Genomic DNA, 27,070 nt, shown 5'->3' with positions numbered 1-27,070 from the left:
TCATTACACAAGATTCATCAAGTCAAGTCTTTAACGTCAAACACAGTCATGGACAATTTTGTATCTCCAATACACCTCACCTGCATGTCCTTGGACTGTGGGAGAAAACTGGAGTTCTTGGAGGAAACCTACGCAGTTACGGGTAGAACATGCTACCCACTAAGCCACCGCGCCACCTTTTATATTGATTTAGAAGAAATTTACAAAACAACTGAAGCTATTAAGAGAACTTTAATCCACTACTGATTTTGCAGCACTCACACACAAACGTCACAGTACTCCGGGGTGTCTTGGCACAGACTTTAAAATGCACTGCTACAAGCCAAACAAACCCTTAATAACATGCTCTTTGATTTAAAACTTTGTCCCAACAGCAATTCAATGAATCGATTTAGAATGTCTTAATTTACTAAAACTCTGGCATTCATAATTGAGATTTCATGCCACTGAAATATTTCACTAAAGCTTAAATTACCATGTAGTAAATGGGAATAAATCAGCCTTGATTGATGGGCTAATACAGCCTTAAAGCTTTCCCGACAGAATTTCTTTCTATAAATCTTAATATTCCATAAAATAACGACAACACCTCGCAGCCCGGGCTCCATCCAGGCTTCCCGCAAAGTTATGAAACATGGATTCGACTACATCACAGTGACACAGATTACTTGTAGTGCACACAGACTCTGCTCGATCTTTCTAGCTTAATGAGAAGCCAGATTGGAGCTTTAGTATGTTAACGGGACCAGACTCGCAGTTGGACGGGTTAGTGCATTAGGGCCTGCCAAGGGTCATTCCATTTCCTCTGAGAGTAATGAACTGAGAGTGTGCCAGTGCATTGGAGTCTCAGAGGAATAGAGGATTGCTTAAACTCTTTAATCATTATAAATGAGCATTAAATGAGGATCAATAGTAAACACAGCTTGACTTTCATAAGCACTAAACCTGAATGCGGTGTGAAGCCGATGCATAGAGACACCCACGGCTGCCCCATCCATCTCCATTCGGTGCTTTCAGGGGGTGCCAGGTAAGGAGATGCTTTCACTAAAAGTAAGGCGAAGGTGTTCGAGATCATGACCTAAAAAATTTTGTATCTCCAATTCACCTCACGTGCATGTCTTTGGACTGTGGGAGGAAACCAGAGCACCCGGGGGTAACACCACACAGAAATGACCCAGACCGCCCCACCTGGGGATCGAACCCAGGACCTTCTTTCTGTGGCGACAGTGCTACCCACTTAGCCACTGTGCTGCCCCATCTGGTCATTTTACCAAATAGATGGATTAACCTTGTATACAGCAATTGAATGGTGATAAAAGCTCAGACGCCGCCCAACAGCTGACCAATCAGTAAGCTGGACTTTTCCCCTTTGCTTATATCCTTATATCCTATATGGCAACCCGTGTGTAGCATGACACCCTTACTATCTGCAGAAGGACAAAGTTGCTGAAGCCTCAGAAGGAGGCGACTTCCTATCTAGTCGTCCCTCTTTCAGACATGGGCATAGGGACAATCTTGTCCATATAGCGTCTGGCCAGTCTGGTAGCAAATTAGATAACTAAATCTAGGTAGTGGTAAACAAGCCTCACTAAGAAATAGACACACCCACGGCTGCCCCATCCATCTCCATTCAGTGCTTTCAGGGGGTGCCAGGTAAGAAGATGCTTTCACTAAAATTAAGGCAAAGGTGTTAGTGATCATGACCTCCAAAAATCCAGTTCAAAAGCTTTTTCCTAGACTTTTATCATCTGGTGCCTTTTTTTCTCCCATTTGTGCTGGACAGCTGTTTTCCACTCATCACACAGCAGCCCGCGGCTGAACAAAAAGAAAAAAGAAAAAGAAAAAAAGGCACCGACACTCCATCATCTGATCAATGAGGCTTTTGTCGACTTTTTCCTCAACACCCTGTACCACCTCAGAGCTCCAATCTCAGACCCCCCAGCCCCAGCAGCGAGCGTTTCACTGGTTCAAAAAATAATGACACAAATAACAAGCGCTTGATATATAACCCGGCCATGTGGAGGGAGAAGACGTGTTTGATGGGACATGATGTAGTGCTGCAATTTAACAGTGGTTCAGTGATACCGAAATAAAGGTGTTACCAGTGATAAAGTTGGAGGGAGTTGGACCAAGAGTTGTTTTGTTGGATATCCATCAGATATTTAAGTATCCCAAAGATGCCAGTGAGTTGATAGATGCAGAAGCCAAGGGATGGTAGATGTTCTTTAAAAACAGTCTAGAAACCTGATTAATACACTATATTGCCAAAAGTACTCGCTCGTCTGCCTTCACACACATATTAACTTGAGTGACATCACATTCTTAATCCATAGGGTTTAATATGATGTTGGTCCACCTTTTGCAGCTATAACAGCTTCAACTCTTCTGGAAGGCTTTCTGCTGGAAGGCATCCCCAAACTGTTTCCACAAAGTTGGGAGCATGAAATTGTCCAAAATCTATTGGTAAGCTGAAGCATTAAGAGTTCCTTTCACTGGAACTAAGGGGCCGAGCCCAACTCCTGAAAAACAACCCCACAGTTGACAAGCACCGTTCTCCTGGCAACCGCCAAACCCAGACTCATCCATCGGATTGCCAGACTGAGAAGCGTCATTCGTCACTCCAGAGAACACGTCTCCACTGCTCTAGAGTCCAGTGGCGATGTGCTTTACACCACTGCATCCGACGCTTTGCATTGCACTTGGTGATGTAAGGCTTAGATGCAGCTGCTCGGCCATGGAAACCCATTCCATGAAGCTCTCTACACACTGTTCTTGAGCTAATCTGAAGGCCACATGAAGTTTGGAGGTCTGTAGCAATTGACTCTGCAGAAGGTTGGCGACCTCTGTGCACTATGCGCCTCAGCATCCGCTGACCCCGCTTTGTCATTTTACGTGGCTCAACACTTAGTGGCTGAGTTGCTGTCGTTCCCAATCGCTTCCACTTTGTTATAATACCACTGACAGTTGACTGTGGAATATTTAGTAGGACATTTCACAACTGTACTTGTTGCACAGTTGGCATCCTATCACGATACCACACTGGAATTCACTGAGCTCCTGAGAGTGACCCATTATTTCACTAATGTTTGAAGAAGCAGTCTGTATGCCTAGGTGCTGTGGAAGTGATTGGAACACCTGAATTCAATGATTTGGATGAGTGGGTGAATACTTTTGGCAATATAGTGTATGTGTCAGCCAACAGGTCATTTCACCAATTAGATGGATTAACCTTGCATACAACAGTTGGATGTTGATAAAAGATCAGAGGCCACTCAACAGCTGACCAATCAGTAAGCTGGACTCCCCTCGTTTGCTTTTATCCATTTAAACGTATTACTTTATTTAGATATGCTTAATTCACTGTGCATTATGGCAACCCATATGCAACACGACACCCTGACTATCTGCAGAGGGACAAAGTTGCTGGAGCAGACAGCAGGAGTCTCTGTTGCAGCAGCAAGGAGGCGACTTCCTATCCAGTCATCCCTCTCTCAGACATGGGCATGGGGACAATTGTGTCCATTTAGAGTCCAGCCAGGCTGCTGGCAGCAAATTAGAGAAATGAATATTAGCAGTGGTAAACAAGGCCCACTAAGCAATCTATTAACAGGTATGTTATAAGACAGTACAAGAAGAAGGTCAAGTACAGTAAAGGTCAAGGCTTATGCAATACATGCCATAAAGGTATAATATTGTATAAGCAGCAACAAGCACGCATTGTGGAAACATTTACTACAATCAGAGAACAATAGCTATGTTGACTATAAATCAATATCACTGAATGAAATGAGTTATTGTTTGATCACTCTTGTCTCATATTTTCTGACAGAATATAAATAATTTAAAACCTGTCATGTTTGACTTTTAAATATAAAGCAGAGCTAAAACTGTAGATATTACAAATATACCCTAGAATAAAAAAACGCAGGTGTGGCGCTTAAATTTGACTCAGCAGAATGATACCTCTTACAAGCACTATTAGGTTGGACCACAGCTGTATTACCCTGTTCTGGATACAAGCTAGTAATCACCTAATCATTTGATACCATGACATTACTACTACTTCTAATAATGATAATAATAATAATTAATAACAATAACAACAAAACAACTAAACAACAAATACTATTATTATTATTTTTATTATTATTATTAGTAGTAGTATTATTATTATTATTATTAGTAGTAGTAGTAGTATTAATATTATTAGTATTGTTATTATTTAATGTGTAAATAAATAGACTACTTAATACAAATAATAATAATAATAACAATAGTAGTTTTGTTATTATTATTATCATTATTATTATTTTGTAAAATTTGTATGTTTTGTATAATTTGTTGTTTTTTGTATAACAATAATAACAATAATAATAATAGTACTTATTATTATTATTGTTGTTATTATTATTAAATGCATAATTTTAATACAATAAATATGTAAGTAAATAGACTACCTGATACAAATGGAAAAAAAAAAAAATAATAATAATAATAAGGTGACAATAGCTTCAGTCAAGTATTTATGTTATATAATGCTACATCAGAGAGATCAAAATTTATGTTTATCTACAATAATACAAAAAAAAAACCCTATTTAAGCACTCTTACTTTTCTTATTTAATACACTTCCAGTACATTAGGACTATTACTATTTTGTGAAACAATGTATTTTATTATTAATAAAATATTCAAAGGACTTATTTGTTGATACTTTTGACATTTAACAAAGTGAAAAAAAATGTTTCGACATCAGTGAAATAATTCAATGAAGACATTCATTGAAATAATTAAGGAAAGAAATAAAAAGACCACATTACAGAAATAGGAATCACCTAATATTCTTTTAATTTATTTATAAGGGCACAAGGAGAAAACATATACTTCATTAGCATTACATTTGTTTCTAAGCTATTGTTGGTGATTACAGCACATATCAGATTGCAGTGTTCTGGTTCAATTTTGGCCCATTCTGATTTCTGCATTCTGCAAACCAGCTTCAACTTCTAAGGTTACAAAATCATTTTGCTGGACCCTGGAAAGTAGTTGTGAGTTGACTGTATGTTTGGGGTTATCTCTGTGCATAATAAAAAATGTCAAAAGTCATGTAGTGTATTGCAATGCTTCAATGCCAATATATTGCACTGCAATCCTTCATCACCTATACAGGACAAGAAAAGAAAAATCACACAGAATGAATGGGTATTTCCTTATTTTCATACCATGGTATCTTTCCCAAAGCCCCCCTGTAGAATAGTTCACATGTCACTGCAGCTTTCACCCTGCATATTGATTAAGGTGGGATGTGGATACATACATTAAGCCTGTAATTAATTGATTACCCGTCCCTTAGTGGCACATCATTAAATGCTCGTTCATGCCTACGAGTGACGAAGGAGGGAGTAAAATGATCTTTCAGCAGAACTGAACTGCCTTAGCACAAAGCAGAGCATTGATTTTAGTCAGACTCGGGAGTCTAGATCCAGCTTGCTAGTATTCTGCACGTGTGTGCTAGATTTCTCTATGTAATCTAAGTCCAGACACGCACTTCATTCTTTCTACCACCTCAGTGTCCTTCCTTTATATTATATACACTGATTAGGCATAAAATTATGACCACCTCATTGTTTCTACACACACTGTTTATTTTATCAGCTCCACTTACCATATAAAAGCACTTTGTAGCTCTAACTGTAGTCCATCGGTTTCTCTTCATACTTTTTTAACCTGTTTTCACCCTGTCCGTCAATGGTCAGGACTCTCCCAGGGCCACCAAAGAGCAGGTATTATTTGGGTGGTGGATCATTCTCAGCACTGCAGTGACAATTACATGGTGGTGGTGTGTTAGTGTGTGTTGTGCTGTTATGTGGATCAGACACAGCAGTGCTGATTGAGTTTTTAAACACCTCACTGTCACTGCTGGACTGAGAATAGTCCACCAACCAAAAATATCCAGCCAACAGCACCCCATGGGCAGCGTCATGTGACAACTGATGAAGATCTCAAAGATGACCAACTCAAGCATCGGCAATAGATGAGCGTTCGTCTCTGACTTTACGTCTACAAGGTGGGCCAACTAGGTAGGAGTGTCTAATAGAGTGGACAGTGAGTGGACACTGTATTTAAAAGCTCCAGCAGCGCTGCTGTGTCTGATCCACTCATACAAGCACAACACACACTAACACACCACCATCGTGTCATTGTAACTGCAGTTCTGAGAATGATCCACCACCTGAATAATACCTGCTCTGTGGTGGTCCTGACCATTGAGGAACAGGGTGAAAACAGGCTAACAAAGTATGTAGAGTAACAGATGGACTACAGTCAGTAATTGTAGAACTACAAAGTGCTCCTATATGGTAAGTGGAGCTGATAAAATGGACAGTGAGTGTAGAAACAGGAGCTGATCGGTGTATATGGTCAGAGAGATAAGAAGGAACTTAAAGAGCTCTAAACGTCAAAAATCATGCACACATGGAGAAACATGATGGACAGACAACTATCTACTCAGTACTCCATAAATCCGACTTTTATAGTGGATTGGCAAGCCAGAAGCCACCGTTAAGTAAAAGACATATGACAGCCTGACTGGAATTTGCTGTACGGCTTGTAAATGACTCTGGAAATATAAGAGAAATAGACTCTTCCAGAAGATGAGATAAAAATTGAGCTTTCTGGGCAGAAAGGCAAGCACAATGTTTGGTATAAAATAGGCAAAGCTCATCACTTGCTGATACCATCCACATGATGAAGCACGCTGGTCACAGGGATTCTGGAAGATGCACCTCACCCTGGACACAATCTATTTGCTCTACTTCTATCTGGAAAATGTTCTAGGGTCCTACGGACACACACTGACAGACTGAAGTGCCTTTGTTGCATTAAATAAATACTGCCCTCCTACCCTCTCCCACCTTAATATCACTGTAAACTGAAGTGCAGTAATACTGTCATTTGTACATGTGCAATACTGCTACACTTCTTTATATACGTTTTTGTTATTTAGATATTTATATACTTATTAAGGACTTAATGGTTTGCTTTTTTAGTGTGTGTGTTTATGTATTATTTTTCAGAGCCACACCCTGATCCTCATTATCCCTTGTCTATGTGCAAGCGCCATCAGTCAGCCAGCAGAGGTCGTAATTGCATCAGTTATAAGGTTCTGTCCTGCTCCCACCCTGTATAAACAACAGCCAATCGTTGTTCATGCATGTAGGCACCCAGCCCAGCCGGATGGCAGAGCCGAGTTTCAAACCAATGATTGTTGGTGAGCTAGTGTGCTTACCGCTGCACCACCTAAGCACCTGAGACAGCGTATGTTTCTTGTTTCTTTTTTCCAAAGAGCTGCACAAAAATGTTGGTGTATTTATATACTGTTCTTGACGCAGTGCCGTCTGAGGGATTAAAGATCACAGGCGTTCAGCTTAAGCTTGAGCCCTTTGGCCTTTATGCACTGAAATTCCTCCCGATTCCTTGAATCCTTTAATATTATGCACTGTAGAGGGAGAAATATGCAAATCCCTTCCAATCTTTCTTTGAGGTTCATTGGGTTTTTTGGGTTTTTTATTTTTTTCCCCCAGTCTAGTCGTGTCCAATTACCCTGATTGCGTCCTCTATACTGATTCGACCCTTCACCGTTGACTGAGGACGCCTCTCAACTGATTTGCGCCCCCTCCGGTACACTCAAAAAACAAAGAATTGGCATTTGTTCTTGTTAAGCAAACAAATCAAATTTATATTAATTGATTTGACCCATTTTTAAAATGTACTTAAAATATCTGTGTTAATACAACGTAATTATCCTAATTGTTAAATTGACCTAAATCAATCAACTGAAATAAAAGAGAATAAATTGAGTGTATACAACTCTCGCGAGGTTTTAAATTCATTAAACAAAAAAAATTACTTTTGATTAACTTAAAAAAGTTAAGTAATTGAACAGAAATCCCCTCCCATAGACGTGTAAGTCCGCCCCTTTTCAGCTGTTGGTGAATCAAAAATGATTTTCGGGTAGCCATTTTTTCTTGTGAGGGTCATTTGTTTTAAATTTTGTAACCTGCAAATTACTTTTTACTTTTCATTTAAGGCTTTTTGTAAAAGTAAACGTGTCTTTCTCGAATATCTTTTGGAAAGTAGAACCTTTGTTAAACTAAGTCGATGAACTTTATTCCCCCGACTGTGCTGTGTTTGAGTAGCATGTACACCAGTCTGACGGAGCTTTTTCATCTTTCATCCGTTAACCCAACTCCAGTCTAATTTTGGTAAGTGTTGTACTTTACTTAACAATTTTGTTTAAAATAAATGATCTTAATGTTGACACTAAATAAATAATCAAACAGCGCTGCTTTATTTGCCGTATTTAGGCTACATGCTAGCATGCTAGCCTTCATACGAAGCAAAGAGTGTGCTGGCTTGCTTTATTGTAATCCTTAAATGAACGCTATTAATGTTGATATTAATATTTTTGTTTCTTGTTCCTTTGTTTTGTTTTAGAGAGCTGCCAGCCAAACGTTAAGAAATCAGCTTGCTGTGTGAAACAGTACAGGTTCATGATTACTGTAAAAAGCTGTTTTTGCTTTCATACAGTCTGTACAGTTTTTAATGTTTCCTTGACATGTTGTATTTTAAGTAAATACTTCTGAAGTGAAATAAAAAAGAGAAGAATTTAATGATTGTCTGTTTTTCTATAAATAAACATTTCTAATTGATATTTAAAATGTATTTAATATAAACTATTTTAAACTATTTTTTTAAATTGAGCTCAAGATAAGTAGAATTATTGGGAAAAGCAGTTGGTATAACAAAAAAAGAAAGTTTAATCAACTTGCCTTTTATGTGTAATAACTTAGTTTTAAAATCATAAGTTAAATCAACAAAATTAACTTAATTGTTACATCAATTTTAGTACAATTAGTAGAACCAACATAAGTAAAATAAGTTAAATCAACATGGTTTGGAACAACTTAAATGGAATAAGTTGCATCAACTTTAGGAAAATAAGTTGGATCAACACTAGAAAATCTTGTCCAGATTACCTTAATGAGTTGAGTCAAACTTAACAGATCAAATTAAGTTTAGACTACTTAAATAAATTGTGTTGGATAAACAAAATTGCTTTATGTTCAAAGAAATAAATACAATTGTGTGGAAATACTTTCCATAATTCAATTAAGTTCAGCCAAAGATTTTTTTTTTTTTTGAGTGTACGCACAGTCAGTACAGACTGCATTTTTCACCTGCACGAGTCGAGTTCATACACTTGACAGGCACTGTGTATGGAGGGCCACACCCCCATCAGCATTATTCCTCAGCCCTGTGCAGGTGCCATCAGTCAGCCAGCAGGGGCCGCAGTCGCACCAGTTATGAGGACCTATGATCCGACTTTCTTACCCTCTAGCCCTGAACAACAGCCAATCGTTGTTCATACAGCTGCCCAGCCTAGTCGGAAAGGCAGAGCTGAGATTCGATACGATGTATTCGAAACCCCAACTCTGGTGAGCTAGCGTATTTTACCGCTGCGCCACCTGAGCGGCCGAGGTTCATTGTTTTTAAACATTTCAATCATTTTCTCACACATTTGTTGATAAACTGGAGATCCTCTGATCATCTTTTCTCATCAAAGACTCGGCCTTTCCTGAATGCTGATTTTGTACCAAACCATGATTACAATCACCTGTTGACATCACCTGTTTGGAATCACTTCAGTATTTAGTTTTTTCACCTCATTACTAGCCCTAAATTGCCACGGTCCCACATTTTTTTGAATGTTTTGCAGACCTGAAATGCAGGAATGGATGTTTATTAATAAATGAAATGAAGTTGAGCAGATAAAACATGAAATATCTCAGGTTCAAACTGTCTGCAATCAAATAAAAGTCAAAGTAAATGTAAGGAACACTGTGTTTTTATTTTATTTGCATTTTCCATACTGTCCCAACTTTTTCTGATTTGGGGTTGTAGGTAGAGCCTTAGTCATAATTGATCAGACTGATGCTTACTTCCTGCTAAAACACAATGCCTATTTTGTGGTCGAGGTACTGGGAGATTTTCTTTATCCTTCAGACTTTTTGGACCAGAGTATTTGGTAAGACTTCTGTTTCACAAAACTGTGTGGGTGTTATTTATTTATTTATTTTTGTAATAAGAAATGTGGTAAACCTTTTATTAAATGAAACACTGTGTAATACATTAATATGCCTTTAAGTAAATGCTCTATTTATTGTCAAAAAACTGGAATATTTAAAGATTTTTTTTTTTCGCCTTAAAACTGCAAATACAAGCCCATCCTAATTTCCTACTTTACTCAAAAAGAAATACATGCTTTCTGATTTTAAATTTTCACATGTGCCAGAACTAAGATGAAAAATGACACGTTACACGCTTCCGTACACTCGGTGAAAAATCCATACTGAGCTAGATGGCTGAGACTGATGGATGACTGACAGCATCCTGTGGCATTGCCCATCAACACTGACATCTGGTACTGTAATCGCACAACTAATTTCCGGCTTGACCTTGAAGCCCTCTAATAATTTCGTCCATCTGAACGGTTATGGTTTGAATCCTGAATGGGTGCTCCAGCTTTTTAAGATGTTGTATGAAATTATCTATTATATCTTCATGAAATGCACTCACACTCTCTGTTGCATGCACAGAAGCCATACTGGCCGAGGAGAGCTGCAGAATAGCACGTCTCCTCTAACACGGGTAAAAACTGCTGACTGCTTCTATCTTTTATTAAATAAAGGTCATGGCATCTGAGACAGCCTGGAAAAGATAAGACCTTATTTAAAATTGTATATAAAAAATGAAGAACAAACACAGTTTTGTAAAAGAAAAGTCTCACCAACTACAACCACAAATCAGAAAAAATTGGGACAGTATGGAAAATGCAAATAAAATAAAAACAGTTCCTTACATTTACTTTGACTTTTATTTGATTGCAGACAGTATGAACCTGAGATATTTCATGTTTTGTCTGCTCAACACATTCCAAAAAGAAGTTTGGTCGGGGGCAATTTAGGGCTAGTAATGAGGTGAAAAAAAAAAACTAAATAATGATGTGATTCCAAACAGGTGATGTCAACAGGTGATTGTAATCATAGTTTGGTACAAAAGCAGCATCCAGGAAAGGCTGAGTCTTTGATGAGCAAAGATGATCAGAGGATCTCCACTTTGTCAACAAATGTGTAAGAAAATGATTGAAATGTTTAAAACAATGAACCTATTTCTCCCTCTACAGTGCATAATATCATTAAACAATTTAAGGAATCAGGAGGAATTTTAGTGAGTCAAGGCCAAAGACGCAAGCTTTAGCTGAACGCCCATGATCTTCAATCCTTCTGACATTACTGCATCAAGAACCGCCACTCAACAACAGCTGATATAACCACATGGGTGAGGGATTACTTTAGAAAACCTTTGTCAAGCACTACAATACAGAGTTACATGCACAAATGCCACTTAATACTTTACTGTGCAAAAAAGAAGCCTTATGTTAACCATGTCCAGAAGCGGCGTCGACTTCTCTGAGCTCTGAGGCATCTACGATGGACCATCACACAGTGGAAACGTGTATTGTGCTCAGATGAATCAGCATTCCAGGTCTTTTTTGGAAAAATGGACGCTGTGTGCTCCAGACCATAGATGAAAAGACCATCCAGACTGTTATCAGCAACAAGTCCGAAAGCCAGGGTCTGTCATGGTATGGGGCTGTGTCAGTGCCCTTGCCAAAGGTAATTTACACTTCTGTGATGAGCATCAAAGCCACTTAGATATTTTAATCCTGCCATCTTCATGCAAAATCTAGTTTACTGGGATGTAATGGTACAGATCGCAGTGGGATGTTAATTGCTTGAATGTATTTAACACTGGAAAGCTTTTGTACTCACTATGTTTGTCTCCTGTCTTTGTGATCTTTACTCTCCGAGCACTTTATTAGGTACACCTATCTGGTACATACCTTTATTGATTAAGATTGATAATAATTAATACAGATTAATGCTGTGGATGTACATGTGCTGCTTTATATAATTTAAATAAATAGATAACAAATGTAGATAGTAATAATAATATAGATTATAACCACTATATACATATACACTGATCAGCCATAACATTAAAACCACCTCATTGTTTCTACACTCACTGTCCATTTTATCAGCTCCACTTACCATATAGAAGTTCTTTGTAGTTCTACAATTACTGACTGTAGTCCATCTGTTTCTCTGCATGCTTTGTTAGCCCCCTTTCATGCTGCTCTTCAATGGTCAGGACTCTCCCAGGACCACTACAGAGCAGGTAAATCATTCTCAGCACTGCAGTGACACTGACATGGTGGTGGTGTGTTAGTGTGTGTTATGCTGGTATGAGTGGATCAGACACAGCAGCGCTGCTGGAGTTTTTAAATACCGTGTCCACTCACTGTCCACTCTATTAGACACTCCTACCTAGTTGTTCCACCTCGTTGATGTAAAGTCAGAGACGATCGCTCAACTACTGCTGCTGTTTGAGTTGGTCATCTTCTAGACCTTCATCAGTGGTCACAGGACGCTGCCCATGGGGCGCTGTTGGCTGGATATTTTTGGTTGGTGGACTATTCTCAATCCAGCAGTGACAGTGAGGTGTTTAAAAACTCCAGCAGCGCTGCTGTGTCTGATCCACTCATACCAGCACAACACACACTAACACACCACCACCATGTCATTGTCACTGCAGTGCTGAGAATCATCCACCACCTAAATTATACCTGCTCTGTAGTGGTCCTGTGGGGGTCCTGACCATTGAAGAACAGTAAAAGCAGGTTATATATGTAGAGAAATAGATGGACTACAGTCAGTAATTGTAGAACTACAAAATGCTTCTATATGGTAAGTGGAGCTGATAAAATGAACAGTGAGTGTAGAATCAAGGAGGTGGTTTTAATGTTGTGGCTGATCCGTGTATGTAGGCTTGGATATGGTGCTACAAATGTGCATTTTCGTTTGAGTTTAGTTTGATTTAGTTTAGCGTCCCCATCGTTCTTAAACAGTCTGACTCCCTGGGGGACAAAAGATTTAGACTGTCTATAGAGCAGGACGGAGACAGCAGTCTGTCACTGAACACACTCCTGTGCTCTGAATAGGCTGCTGTCAGTAATTCTGTAATGTTTATCTACTGAATATAAATAGTATGTATTATAACTAATCAATACATGTGCGTAACAGATAAGTGTACTTAATACAGTGCACATTACATTTAAAGTACATTTAAATTGAAGCAGTTGAGGTACTGGACTAGTAATTAGAAAGTTGTCAGTTCAAGCCACACCATCTTTGGCAGGCCTCTGGTAAAGGCTTGTAATTGTACTTGGTCACTTTGGATAAATGCTTGTGCTAAATGCCTTTTAAATGTGACGGTTAATTTGCTGGCTGAAAAGGGAAAGAAAACTAATCCCACTCCTTTTTACTCAAAGTTTGTGGGAGCACAGCATTTGCAACTTAATGAGGGAAGAAAATTATAGAGCACCGGTGGCAAAGAGAGGAAAATCTTTACACCCCATTGGTTTAGTTAACCTTTCACATATTGTTTTACAGACTGTGCCTCCCCTGCATTAAACCATTGTTCATCGATGAAGCGCCTTTTTCTCTCTGCTGAGAAGTAAAAAAGTACTCGCAACTGTCACAGACTGGCTCAACTTTGAAGAACTGACCTGTTCAACTTATTGAGTAGGTGTAGGGAGTGCACTGGAGTCCCAGAGCTAAAGTCGATAGTTCAATAACCAAATAAACCCAGAAGATGTAATTTCCCTTGAAAGTTCTTAAAATGCACTAACCCAGTCTGTAGTGTAAACAACATTTCAACAGATCAAACATGTCAGGTGGTACATAATTAGGAAAGCGATCATGTGTCCCTAGGAGTGACTTGACTTACACAGAGGTATCTTAAAGTACTGACAAAGGGGGTGGGAATCAAAACCCTGTATTTCTCCCTAAACCTAGTGGTTTATACAGTATATTTATACACTGATCAGCCATAACATTAAAACCACCTCCTTTGTAGTTCTACAATTACTGACTGTAGTCCATCTATTTCTCTACATTGCTTTTTAGCCTGCTTTCACCCTGTTCTTCAATGGTCAGAACCCCCACAGGACCCCAACAGAGTAGGTAATATTTGGGTGGTGGATCATTCTCAGCACTGCAGTGACACTGATATGGTGGTGGTGTGTTAGTGTGTGTTGTGCTGGTATGAGTGGATCAGACACAGCAGCGCTGCTGGAGTTTTTAAATACCGTGTTCACTCACTGTCCACTCTATTAGACACTCCTACCTAGTTGGTCCACCTTGTAGATGTAAAGTCAGAGACGATCGCTCATCTATTGCTGCTTTTTGAGTTGGTCATCTTCTAGAGCTTCATCTTCGCGGTCTAGGTCCGCTGCCTATGGGGTGCTGTTGGCTGGATGTTTTTGGTTGGTGGACTATTTTCAGTCCAGCAGTGACAGTGAGGTGCTTTAAAACTTCATCAGCATTGCTGTGTCTTATCCGCTCATACCAGCACAACACACACTAACACACCACCACCATGTCAGTGTCACTGCAGTGCTGATAATGATCCAACACCCAAATAATAACTGCTTCTGTAGTGGTCCTGGGAGGGTCCTGACCAGCCCCGGTTCTGGACTGCTTTGCTTGGGGGGGCAGTAAAACCTAATGAGGGGGCATGTTGATAGTCATGTTTTTGAAGCCAGAAATATATTCAAGGCTTGATTTGTGCATGAATGATGACAGCCAAGCTATTGATACTGGCTTAAAGTGATGTATGAGGTAAAGAAATAAAAATGCATGTTTTCGAACTTAAACTTAAAACCCAATGATTAAAAAATACATGTTGATTATGTAAATGGAGAAAAAAGATTATCTAATTGTATTTCATTTTAATACGCCCCCTTAATTAAATTGCCATTACTAATAGAACAACTCTATTTCTTGAAAGGCTTTAATACAAATTTAAGTCAAAGCTGACAAATGTACCTACACACAGACTGAGAATATTCAAACGTGGAAATAGGAATGAGTGAGAATATTTATATTATTGGGAAATTAAAATATAAAGAAAACAAAAGAATACTAATTCTGTAAAAAAAAAGTGTTTACCAGTATACCTGCCTCTCGCTCACACTAACAGAACATATACTGCCGAACTGAACTGTTTGGGGCAGTCTGCCGACTTTTATATGACTCAAAGAGCCAATCAGGAATAAGCAAGGAAATATCTTCACACTGTAAAACAAAATGCATTTTTGTGATTGGTTCAGAGATAATTTTAAAAATAGCCGTTGCTTGCATTGTGCTTGGGGGGGCAAAGACACAATTTGGGGGGGCAATGCCCCCCTCAGCCCCCCCCTAGCGCCGGCCCTGGTCCTGACCATTGAAGAACAGCATAAAAAGGGGCTAACAAAGCATGCAGAGAAACAGATGGACTACAATCAGTAATTGTAGAACTACAATGTGCTTCGATGTGGTAAGTGGAGCTCATAAAATGGACAGTTCGTGCCACTGATAAAAAGATACAATCCAAGCAACTGAGGGTTAAGGGCCCCGTTTAAAGTCCAAACAGTGGCACCTTTCTCCTGGTCAAGTGCCTAAATTGCTGAGCCACAAATGTCATTCAACAAAGGTTTAGAGTGCTAACATGATTTTATAGCCATGATCAATACCAAATCACAAACACACTTTAATTTGAACGAATACCTAAATTATACCCCTGACCTGTACAGCCGATATTTAATATGAATGGGTTCGGAGTTGAACTCGTCGCGCCCTAAACTGCACCCTGATACTTAATTCAACAAAGAACCCATAAAAGTAATTACATGAACAAAGGGCTGTTTAAAATGATCAAATTTTCAATATTAGAACCAATTTGAGTAATTGGACGCCACCTGACAGAGGTTTAAACCTACACCCTTATTAGCAGATTAACCAGTTTAAACGAATGTGCAGCAGCACATCAGCCCAAACAGGTGTTCTTCTCCAGATTGTTTCTGATGAGAAAGTGCTGGGCACACTGTAGATCAGAATGGATAATGACAAAATCTCTTTTTTGTTTAATATCATTACTGATGAGTGGAATAGTGGCAGATATATAATTTGAGAAAGCTTACCATGGTCCTCATTTAATTTAGCAGAACATCTGTCTCACCGTTCCGCTTCAGTGGGCTATCTAACAGGCGGCAGGCGCCGGAGCCGAGCAGATCGGAAAATCTGGGCTTTCCTGTACTTCACAGGTTCTAGCTTAATGACACTATTAGCATTAATCAGTAGAACTGATGGTAGCTGCGTCATCGCCTGTGAGATTCTTATTAAAGGATGCAAGAGATCAAAGCGCCAGTACAAATTCCTAAGCAGCTTTTCATAAACATACAATTGAGTGTGGTAGGGCAGCGGTTCTTAACCAGTAAGCCTAGAGGGGGTCCCAGGGCATTTGATTGAGAAGAGTAAACATCATGTCATGGGACTGGAGACCTTGTATGATGTCATATAAATGTGGACAGTAGTAGACTAGCGGGTATGGTATTGGACTAGTAATCTAAAGGTCGCAGTTTCAAGCCCCACCACTGCCAGGTTACCATTGTTGGGCCCTTGAGCAAGGCCCTTAACCCTCAATAGCTTAGACAATATACTCTCACAGTACTGTAAGTCGAAAGGTTAGTGAATAGCAACAACAAATGTTTCTGTGTAGTTGCAGAAAGAGAGCTCAATGAAGCAAACCTATGTGAGGAGGCTCCTACTACAAGTTGACCAGGAGTAAACCCACTACACCAACCAAAATCAGAAAATACCAGGTTATTTACTGTCATTATACTGTAGATTCATCAAAATCTTTGATGAGATGGAAGACAATACCTCGTCATCCTCACTAAAAGCATAAAAATAATATTAGAACCCATGTCAAGGGAGTCTCAACCTTTTTCTCTTAGACCCCCCCATCATTAAAACCACCTCTTTGTTTCTACAAACACTGTCCATTTTATCAGCTCCACTTAAGATATAGAAGCACAAGTAGTTCTACAATTACTGACTGTAGTCTATCTGTTTCTCTACATACTTTTTTAGCCTGCTTTTACCCTGTTCTTCAATGGTCAGGACCCCCACAGAGTAGGTATTTTTGGGTGGTGGATCATTCTCAGCACTGCAGTGACACTGACATGGTGGTGGTGTGTTAGTGTGTGTTGTGCTGGTATGAGTGGATAAGACAGCAATGCTGCTGGAGTTTTTAAACACCTTACTGTCACTGCTGGACTGAGAATAGTCCACTAACCTATAAAATATCCAGCCAACAGCACCCCGTGGACAGCGTCCTGTGACCACTGTTGAAGGTCTAGAAGATGACCAACTCAAACAGCAGCAATAGATGAGCGATCGTCTCTGACTTTACATCTACAAGGTGGACCAACTAGGTAGGAGTGGCTAATAGAGTGGACAGTGAGTGGACGTTGCTGTGTCTGATCCACTCATACCAGCACAACACACACTGACACACCATCACCATGTCATTGTCACTGCAGTGCTGAGAATGATCCACCACCCAAATAATACCTACTCTGTGGTGGTCCTGTGGGGGTCCTGACCATTGAAGAACAGAGTAAAAGGAGGTTAAAAAAAGTATGCATGGACAGTGAGTGATCCTGCTTAATAACATGAATAAATAACCGTTCAACTGTACTCTGTTAAATAGAGCATTATTTGATTTTTTTTTATTGTATTGGTACTAAACAGACCAGGATCTACTAGAATAGTCACTGAGGTCGGTTGGAGGCCATTTGAAATATGCATGCTGACTTAATACATCACAAAGAAAGAGGAGAGAAAAAGATCTGTGCAAAAGTACAGTGAACAAAACAAAGTTACAATCTTATATAAAGATCATATAAATATAGTCTGTGGTATTTATCGAAAAGGATAAAAGGTGAGGGTCAGAGGTATAATGCACAATATAATTGGAATTGTTTGCTCTGTTGATCCTTTCATAAAAGATGAGGATGGAAATATAAGTGAGAAAGATGAACAGACACTGCGACTCTTTCCTGACCGCTCAGAGAAACCACTAAACATTTCCACCCACAAACTAAATCACACTTTTAGCACAATAATTATTCATCTAGGAAAGTCAACTGTATGAAGCAAAGAACCATCTCCTATTCAACTGCTGTTAATAGCATGAGGTTTAAAAAATGTATTATTATTTATTTATTAGGATTTTAACGTCATGTTTTACACACTGGTTACATTCATGACAGAAATGGTAGATTAATTAGTTCACAAGGTTATATTGAACACAGTCATGGACAATTTTGTATCTCACTCCACCTGGGGATCAAACCCAGGACCTTCTTGCTGCGAGGCGACAGTGCTACCCACTGAGCCACCGTGCCGGGCCTGTTCTCTATATTGTGGCAAGCCGGCTGACTTCTCACACTCTACCGGAGTAAACAAACACCCTATAGGTTGTTAGGAAGCATTCTGCTTAATTGGGGTTACAGAGGGGTGCAGCTCCCCATGGGTCAGCGCATCGCCGGTCAAACGAGTGTACAGAAATGTACATAAATTTGTGTCATAAAAGCAGTTTGTAATATACAGTACACTGATCAGCCATAACTTTAAAACCACCTCCTTGTTTTTACACTCCCAAGTATGTGGGCGTTTGTGCATTTATATTGTGGCGACGACAAAAACTACGGCGAGTCAGCAGGAATCATTTTGCTCTTTTTATTAAAAAGAATGACTCACATACAACAGGCATACAACTATTTCTGATTTCTGACCAACTCAAACAGCGGCAATAGATGAGCGATCGTCTCTGACTTTACATCTACAAGGTGAACCAACTAGTGTCTAATAGAGTGGACAAAAAATGGTATTTAAAAACTCCAGCAGCGCTGCTGTCTGAGATCCACTCATACCAGCACAAGACACACTAACACACCACCACCATGTCAGTGTCACTGCAGTGCTGAGAATGATCCACCACCTAAATAATACCTGCTCTGTGGTGGTCATGTGGGGGTCCTGACCATTTAAGAACAGGATAAAAGCAGGTTAAAAAAGTATGTACAGAAACAGATGGACTACAGTCAGTAATTGTAGAACTACAAAGTGCTCCTATATGGTATATGAAGCTGATAAAATGGACAGTGAGTGTAGAAACAAGGAGGTGGTTTTAATGTTATGGCTGATCAGTGTAAATTTGACATGACTCTGACTGCTATCTGGTAGCAGGACATTATCAGCACGTCCTTTAACCTTTGTAGGTTGCAAGGCAAATCGCTATAGGGCGACTACGCAGCCCTGTGCACTATGTTGTGTCCTATTCCACCCAACACCAGCATTAAAATATCTGCAACTTGAGCCATAGTAGCCCTTCTGCTGGGCCGTCCAGACACCATAGCTTTCATACCCTCTGGCATTGATGAGTCTCGGCTGCCCAGCAACCTGTCGGCAGTTTGTGGCCTGTCCCTCCTTAAACACTAGCTACCCTCAAGTACCCTTGGTCGTTTTGGACATACAGGTACTTCAACCCAGTCATCTAGCCCTAATGATTTCACATTATCAAACATATACTTTACTGAACTCAAAATGCATACTACAAGTAACTAAAAGTTTTGAGGTTGGTCCTAACGTTCTGGCTCATCTGTGTATCTAACCCACCCAACACACACAATCTAATGCAAATTTTCTACAAATCCACAATAAGTCTTCGCAGCTGTGAGATATTTTGCATAAAAAAGCATGCATTTTAATTATTCATTCATAAACAGTTGCAGAAGGCATTAAAATCAAAGACCGCTATGACAAATGTGTCTATTACAAATGTATGCAAAAGTCTATACACAAATTCAAATGATTTGTATTTCTTTATTGTTTACTCTCATGCACAAGCATTACATACTGGAAGACATGAACCTAATTTTATAGCATCTGAAAGAGACAATAAAGCTTTTTTTATTCTGTTTAGTAGGCACTATCGGCAGTAAGCAGGACTGTGAGGATAAAACTTTGCTTGTGTTTTAGCAGCTTCTTTAAAGAATCCATCAGCAGTACAGCGGCTGTTTTTTCCCCCTCTCTACTGATGCTGATCCCCGTCTTGACTGAGGGGAGTGAGACCGACACACCCCCCGTTCCGACACGTTTGCATCTTTTCACCTGCACAAGGCGAGTTCATATGAGGATCAGCTTTGAGTACGGAGAGCCACACCCTGATCAACGTGTTATCCCTCGACTCTGTGCAGGCACCATCAATCAGCCAGCAGGGGTCGTAAGTGCCTCAGTTATGAGGAGTCCCTATCCGGCCTCCCACCCTGTATGAACAACAGCCAATCGTTGTTCATATCAGAGCCCAGCCAAGTCGAATGGCAGAACTTAGTTTCAAACTGACGAGTTCAAAATGTCAGCTCTGGTGTGCTAGCGTTAAGTGGCTAGGGCTTTGATGAATATGTTTTTTATATTGGGAGGGAGTTTAACCTCCTGTAACTAACACCTTTACAAGCAGTACAGTGCTGCTGATGCTTCTGCTCCAAAGCCTGATCATTATTAGTGATAAACTATCAAATGATATAAGTCAATGAGGACGTGATATTTTAGAGATTTGCTGAATGGGTGCATATGGTAATCAAAGTAATTTCTTATTTAAATGCAAACGAGTCATGCTGGAAACCAGTGTTTTGTAAATTTTACCAATTGGATGTAGAAGTGGAACATTGAATCTCAAACATCTCTCATTACAAATGATCCATTCCCGGTTGTTTATCATTTCCATGGTTCTCGACCAACCAACCGCACTTTGTATGAACGTGTGTCAGACATTATTGTTTTCATTCTTTCTTTCTTTCTCTTTTTCTTTATTCTTTCTGTCTTTTTCTCTTCCAACTTTCTTTCTTTCTTTCTTTCTTTCTTTCTTTCTTTCTTTCTTTCTTTCTTTCTTTCTTTCTTTCTTTCTTTCTTTCCTCCTTTATTTCCTTCTGTGTCTTTTTTCTTTCTTTCTGTCTTTCTCTTCTTTCTTTTTTTCTTTCTTTCCTTTGTTCTGTCCTCATTTCTTTCCTTTCTCTTTCTTTGTCCTTTTTTCTTTCTTTCCTTCCTTTCTCTTTTATTCTCTTTTTTCTTTATTCTTTCTGTGTTTTTCTCTTCTTTCTTTCTTCTTATCGTTATTTCTTCTTTCTTTCTTTGTCTTTTTCTTTATTCTTTCTGTCTTTTTCTCTTCCAACTTTATTTTTTTGTTCTTTCTTTCTTTCTTTATTTCTTTCTTTCTTTCCTTCTTTCCTTCTTTGTCTTTTTTCTTTCTTTCTTTCTTTCTTTCTTTCTTTCTTTCTTTCTTTCTTTCTTTCTTTCTTTCTGTCCTTTGTTCTGTCCTCATTTCTTTCCTTTCTCTTTCTTTATGTACTTTTTTCCTTCTTTCTTTCTTTCTTTCTTTCTTTCTTTCTTTCTTTCTTTCTTTCTTTCTTTGTCTTTTTTCTTTCCTTCATTCCTCTTTCTTTCTTTGTCTTTTTTCTTTCTTTCTGTCTGTTTCTCTTCTTTCTTTCTTTCTTTCTGTCTTTCTGTCTTTCTGTCTTTCTGTCTTTCTGTCTTTCTGTCTTTGTCTTTGTTCTGTCCTTTTTTCTTTCCTTCCTTCCTCGTTCCTGTTTTTTTCTCTTTTTTCTTTCTTTTTTTCTTTCTTTCTATATTTCTTTCTGTCCTTGTTTGTCCTCCCCTTTTCCCTTCCTCTTTCTTTTTGTATTTTTCTTTGTCTTTCTTTATTTCCTTCTTTCTTTTCGTTCTCTTTTTAATTTTTTCTTTCTTTGTTTTTTATTTCTTTCTGTTCTTTTTTCTTTCCTTCCTTTCTATTTTTTCTACTTCTTTTTTCTTTATTTATGTCTTTTTTTTTTCTTTTTTCTTTCTTTCTTTCTGTCATTTTTTCTGTCCTTTCTTTCCTTCTTTCCTTCCTCTTTCTTTCTTTTTGTCTTTTTCTTTGTCTTTCTTTCCTTCTATTCTTCTTTCTTTTCTTTTTTCTTTCTTTTTCTGTCCTTCCTTCCTCTTTCTTTATTTTTGTCCTTCTTTCTTTATTTATGTCCTTTCTGTCCTTCCTCATTTCCTCTTTCTGTCCTGTCTTTGTCACTCTTTCTTCCCATCCTTCTTTCTTCCTATCCCTTTTCCCCCCTTCCTTTCTTTCTCTCTGTCGTTTAAAACAGTAGAACCAACTCTCTTCTCCTCTCTACTTCAGTCGTCCACTCCAAGTTCCACTGTAGTTGTGAGACCATAACAAATGACTATACACCGATCAGCCATAACATTAAAACCACCTCCGTGTTTCTACACTCACTGTCCATTTTATCAGCTCCACTTTAAATATAGAAGCACTTTGTAGTTCTACAATTACTGACTGTAGTCCATCTGTTTCTCTGCATGCTTTGTTAGCCCCCATTCATGCTGTTCTTCAATGGTCAGGACCACTACAGAGCAGGTATTATTTGGGTGGTGGATAATTCTCAGCACTGCAGTGACACTGACATGGTGGTGGTGTGTTAGTGTGTGTTGTGCTGGTATGAGTGGATCAGACACAGCAATGCTGATGGAGTTTTCAAACACCTCAATGTCTCTGCTGGACTGAGAAAAGTCCACCAACGAAAAATATATCCAGCCAACAGCACCCCATGGGCTGCGTACTGTGACCACTGATGAAGGTCTAGAAGATGACCACTTCCAGTTGGACAGTGAGTGCAGAAACAAGGAGGTGGTTTTAATGTTATGGCTGATCAGTGTATATAAAAACAGCGAGAAAAATACATATTCTTAAACATCACATCCATATGTGCTTGTGATCTCATTTACACCACTGTGCATCAATACTGAGTTGATTTTATCACTGCAGCTATGGCTGGCTTTAATTCTCTGGTAAAGCTTTGTAATAGATTTAGGAACATGACTCTGGAGAACCACTTCTATTTAGCCTTGATTTGTTGGATTAGTTTGATGTAAGGGCTTTGTGCAGACTAATCATGTTAATTCCACACTAAACTCTTGCATTCTTCACTAAACTCATGTTTCTTTTGAAGATTGGGCATGCAGAATGAGGAATGTTACTATAAAGATTTCCATTTACTAAGAAGGCCTTATCCAAATTACCCAAAGTGTTTTGTTCTCTGTAGTGGATGCTATGGAATTGTACCTGCCCATTGGAAAACCTTAATGAGTGTTGTAATACACTTGTACGGAGCAATGGAAAAAGGTGGCCTGGTCTGATGAATCAGGTTTTCTTTTACATCACGTGGCTGTCCAGGTGCGTGTGCGTCGCTTACCTAAGTAACACATGGCACCAGGATGCACTATGGAAAGAAGGCAAGCCGGCGGAGGCAATGTGATGCTTTGGGCAATGTTCTGCTGGGAAACCTTGGGTCCTGTCATCAATGTGTACACCCTTTCATTGAAACAGTATTCCCTGATTGCTGTGGCCTCATTCAGCAGGATAATGCGCCCTGCCACAAAGCGAAAATGGTTCAGGAATGGTTTGAGGAGCACAACAAGTTGAGGTGTTGGCTTGGCCCCCAAATTATCCAGATCTCAATTCAATCAAGCATCTGTGGGATGTGCTGGACATACATGTCCGATCCATGGAGGTCACACCTCACAACTTACAACTTAAAGGATCGGCTGCTAACATCTTGTGGACAGTGAGTGGACACGGAAACTGCAGCAGCACTGCTGTGTCTGATCCACTCATACCAGCACAACACACACTAACACACCACCACCATGTCAGTGTCACTGCAGTGCTGAGAATGATCCACCACCTAAATAATACCTGCTCTGTGGTGGTCCTGTGGGGGTCCTGACCATTGAAGAACAGGGTGAAAGCAGGTTAAAAAAGTAAGTAGAAACAGATGGACTACAGTCAGTAATTGTAGAACTACAAAGTGCTTATATATGGTAAGTGGAGCTGATAAAATGGACAGTAAGTGTAAAAACAAGGAGGTGGTTTTAATGTTATGGCTGATCGGTGTATATCCAATGCACATAGCTGGTAGTCTACAAACAGCTATGGCAGTGTCCCAGTCCACATCATTCTAAACTGTTTGTACAACACAATCACTTCTTCTCTTTCAAAACTGCATAACTCAATCCACCCAAGAACTAAAGCCACTCAAAACATGCAAGATCAGAGCAAGCTACCGCATGGTGGCATTCAGAAGACGAAGCAGCAAACACCATCCATCAATAAAATGCCAGTGCTGTATGAAAGTGGATGTGATTTAGTGATACGCCTCCCTGCTTCCACATAATCGCGGAGTTTAATGCAATACAGTACGGCTTTAAACAGTGAACCGGCACTTCATAAATCTGATCTGCCGCTTTGACCTCATCGCTCTCTTTCTTCCATCGCCTTCCCTTTCATTCCTCCTGTGTATGCCTGCATGACATGTCAGCTCGGTAATGGCTGCGGCTATAAATCATGCCAATCACCTCTACGCAGCCTGTCTACGAAGCCTAAAAATGATTTTAGGAACATTAGAGGAGGACTGTATGAAAATGTAGTCATTGCATAATGGATTTAGACATGGTCTTAAAACATAGTAAAAATGATCAATAGCTCATTTTTAATGGTATCTTATAATAAATAAAACAAGTAAATAAATTTTTTTTTATTGATACAGAGAAGCAGACGATACCTGCACAAGCATGCATAATACATGAAGCAATCACAGTAAGAATTCACTCATCACGTTTTAAATAAAGCCACTGCTTTCTCATTCGCAAGCTCTCTCATTCCTATACATTTTAAATACATATTTAATCATTCACACTAGACACATATTTAAAACATGCCCGCTTTGCCGGGCAGGGCAGTCCGGGTCCTTTCTGTGTGAAGTTTGCATGTTCTCCCCGTGTCTGCGTGGGTTTACTCCAGGAGCTCCGGTTTCCTCCCACAGTCCAAAGACACACAAGTGAGGTGAATTGGAGACACTAAATTGTCCATGACTGTGTTTGACAAACTTGTGAACTGATGAACCTTGTGTAACAAGTAACTACCATCTCTGACATCAATGTAACCAGAGTGTAAAACATGACATTACAAACAAAAAGGAGTAAGAATGTAATGTCAGTCTGGCTTTAGACCAAAATCAGCTCAAAGCTTTTACTAAAGTCTGACCTCAAATCTGTTAAATTGAGAAAAGAGTGTCCTGCAATAAAACTTGGAGGATTTTGTATTGTCCCTATAAATCTGAAGATATTACATTATGTTGTTATGAATCTAAAGAATTATAAAATGTTACTACAAATCCAAAGAGTTTAGAATATTTTGCTGTTATTTTGGAAAGATTACATAAGGGTACTACAAATTTAGATTTGAAATCTAAACTTATAATACACAAGATTTTATTATCTCACTATGAATGCAAAAAGAAATTACATAGTGTCCAGGGGTGGCTCGTTACTTAGGGCGATCAGGCGCCGCACCACCAAAAGACGAAAGGGAAGAGATTTTTCTATCACAGCTGTGACTGTTCTGGACAGTCTGTCTTGCCTGTGAATATCGTAGTCCAATCAGCGTCGAGTTGTGTTCCGTACAGATTTCAGTCTGACTGAAAATCGCCCCGGATTGCTCTCATAGACTCATGTTAAGGCTCTTTTTTTTAAACTGCAGGCGCTGCAATACATTGTGAATGGGTTCCGGGAGGGCTCGCACTTACGTGCTTGCGTCACACGTAACCTGGTGTCGCGATCTCGTCACTTTGACTACCATTACCTCAGTTCGGAGCAACTCCATCGTGTCATTAAGGGACGTCATAGTAATCAGGATAAATTAGCAACTTAAGAATTAGGGCCACCCAGACCAAATTTAAACATCAAGCAAGTATCTACAAAGGGGGGAAACTTACTGTATTACTGCACTTATTGTATCACCCCAATTGTTTAATTGTACTTCTTTATTCATTGCACATCAGCCCCGATGCCGATCTTTATTCTGGATCTGCTGCACCTAAAATAAAATGCTATCTGATGAAGATTGAATTAAATTGTTAGTGTGAAGGCTTTACTTAATTTTATGATTAATGGTAAAGCTGCTCTCTCTCCATGTTCAGTTATTTGTGAGGGCAAACTGACAGATGACTTAAGATGTTAATTATTTAAGCTTTAATTTACCTATTGAACGGGTCACCTTGGCCATCATCGCAACAATTACCCCCCTGAGAGATCTGGCAGGAGCCGCCACTGATAGTGTCTTTATCATTCTAGAGAAATGACCTAATGTTGTTATAATTAAGAAAAAAAATACATAACATTGCTATCATTCTAGATAAATTACAAAATGTATATTATTTTAAAGAAATTAAATAATAATGCTTTAATTCTACATAATATTGCAATTTTTGTAGATAAATTACCTATTTTTGCCATTATTCTTGAAAACTTGCCTAAAATTGATGTAATTCTAGAGAATCACATAGCAATCCTTTTGTTGTACATAAATGACAAAATATTTGGTGCAGCGGGATATTCCGCTAGCACACCAGAGCCGAGATTATGAACTCCTCGGTTCAAAAATCAGTGTTGCCACCGGTCGGCTGGGCGCCATCTGGCGGGCATAATTGGCAGTGCCTGCAGAAGATACTAATTGGCCACCGTATCTGCTAGGGTGGGACGACCGGTCTATGTGGGTGGGATTTTTGTACGCAGTGTATAATACCCTGATTGGCGGAAGAGACACCTGTGCAAAATGCAGGGGCAAGAAGAGGAGGGCTGTGCACGTAAGCAGCGGCATTCTCTCCTTGGATGCAATCGGGTATGCCTCAGCAGCAGATAACACATTGACTACACTAAATCAGAAGGAAAATGGGGAGAAAATGCATATATTTTTTTTATTACAAAATATTGCTATTATTGTAAAGAAATTAAATGTTATTGCTATAATTCTAAAGAAATTACATAATTTGCTATTATTGTAGAGAAATCAAATAATATTGCTATAATGCTGGAGTGATGACAATGTTGCTGTCAATCTATTGCTCGAGAGAAACAGACAGCAACTGTGTACATCATATAGGGCGTAGAATTGT

The 27,070-nt window shown here is 39.2% G+C and overlaps 1 protein-coding gene across 1 annotated transcript in view; it reads right to left on the bottom strand.

Moving 5' to 3' along the window:
• Window positions 1-27,070, bottom strand: part of alk (ALK receptor tyrosine kinase) — a 711,395-nt gene that overhangs the window by 409,046 nt on the left and 275,279 nt on the right. The window contains exon 2 of the mRNA XM_063006743.1: window positions 7,632-7,654. Within this exon, the coding sequence (XP_062862813.1) occupies window positions 7,632-7,654 (23 nt within the window). The remainder of the gene's footprint in view (window positions 1-7,631; window positions 7,655-27,070) is intronic.

Source organism: Trichomycterus rosablanca, chromosome 13 (genome assembly GCF_030014385.1).
Source record: "Trichomycterus rosablanca isolate fTriRos1 chromosome 13, fTriRos1.hap1, whole genome shotgun sequence".
Taxonomy (NCBI): domain Eukaryota; kingdom Metazoa; phylum Chordata; class Actinopteri; order Siluriformes; family Trichomycteridae; genus Trichomycterus; species Trichomycterus rosablanca.
This window is presented reverse-complemented; position numbering and strand designations above follow the sequence as displayed.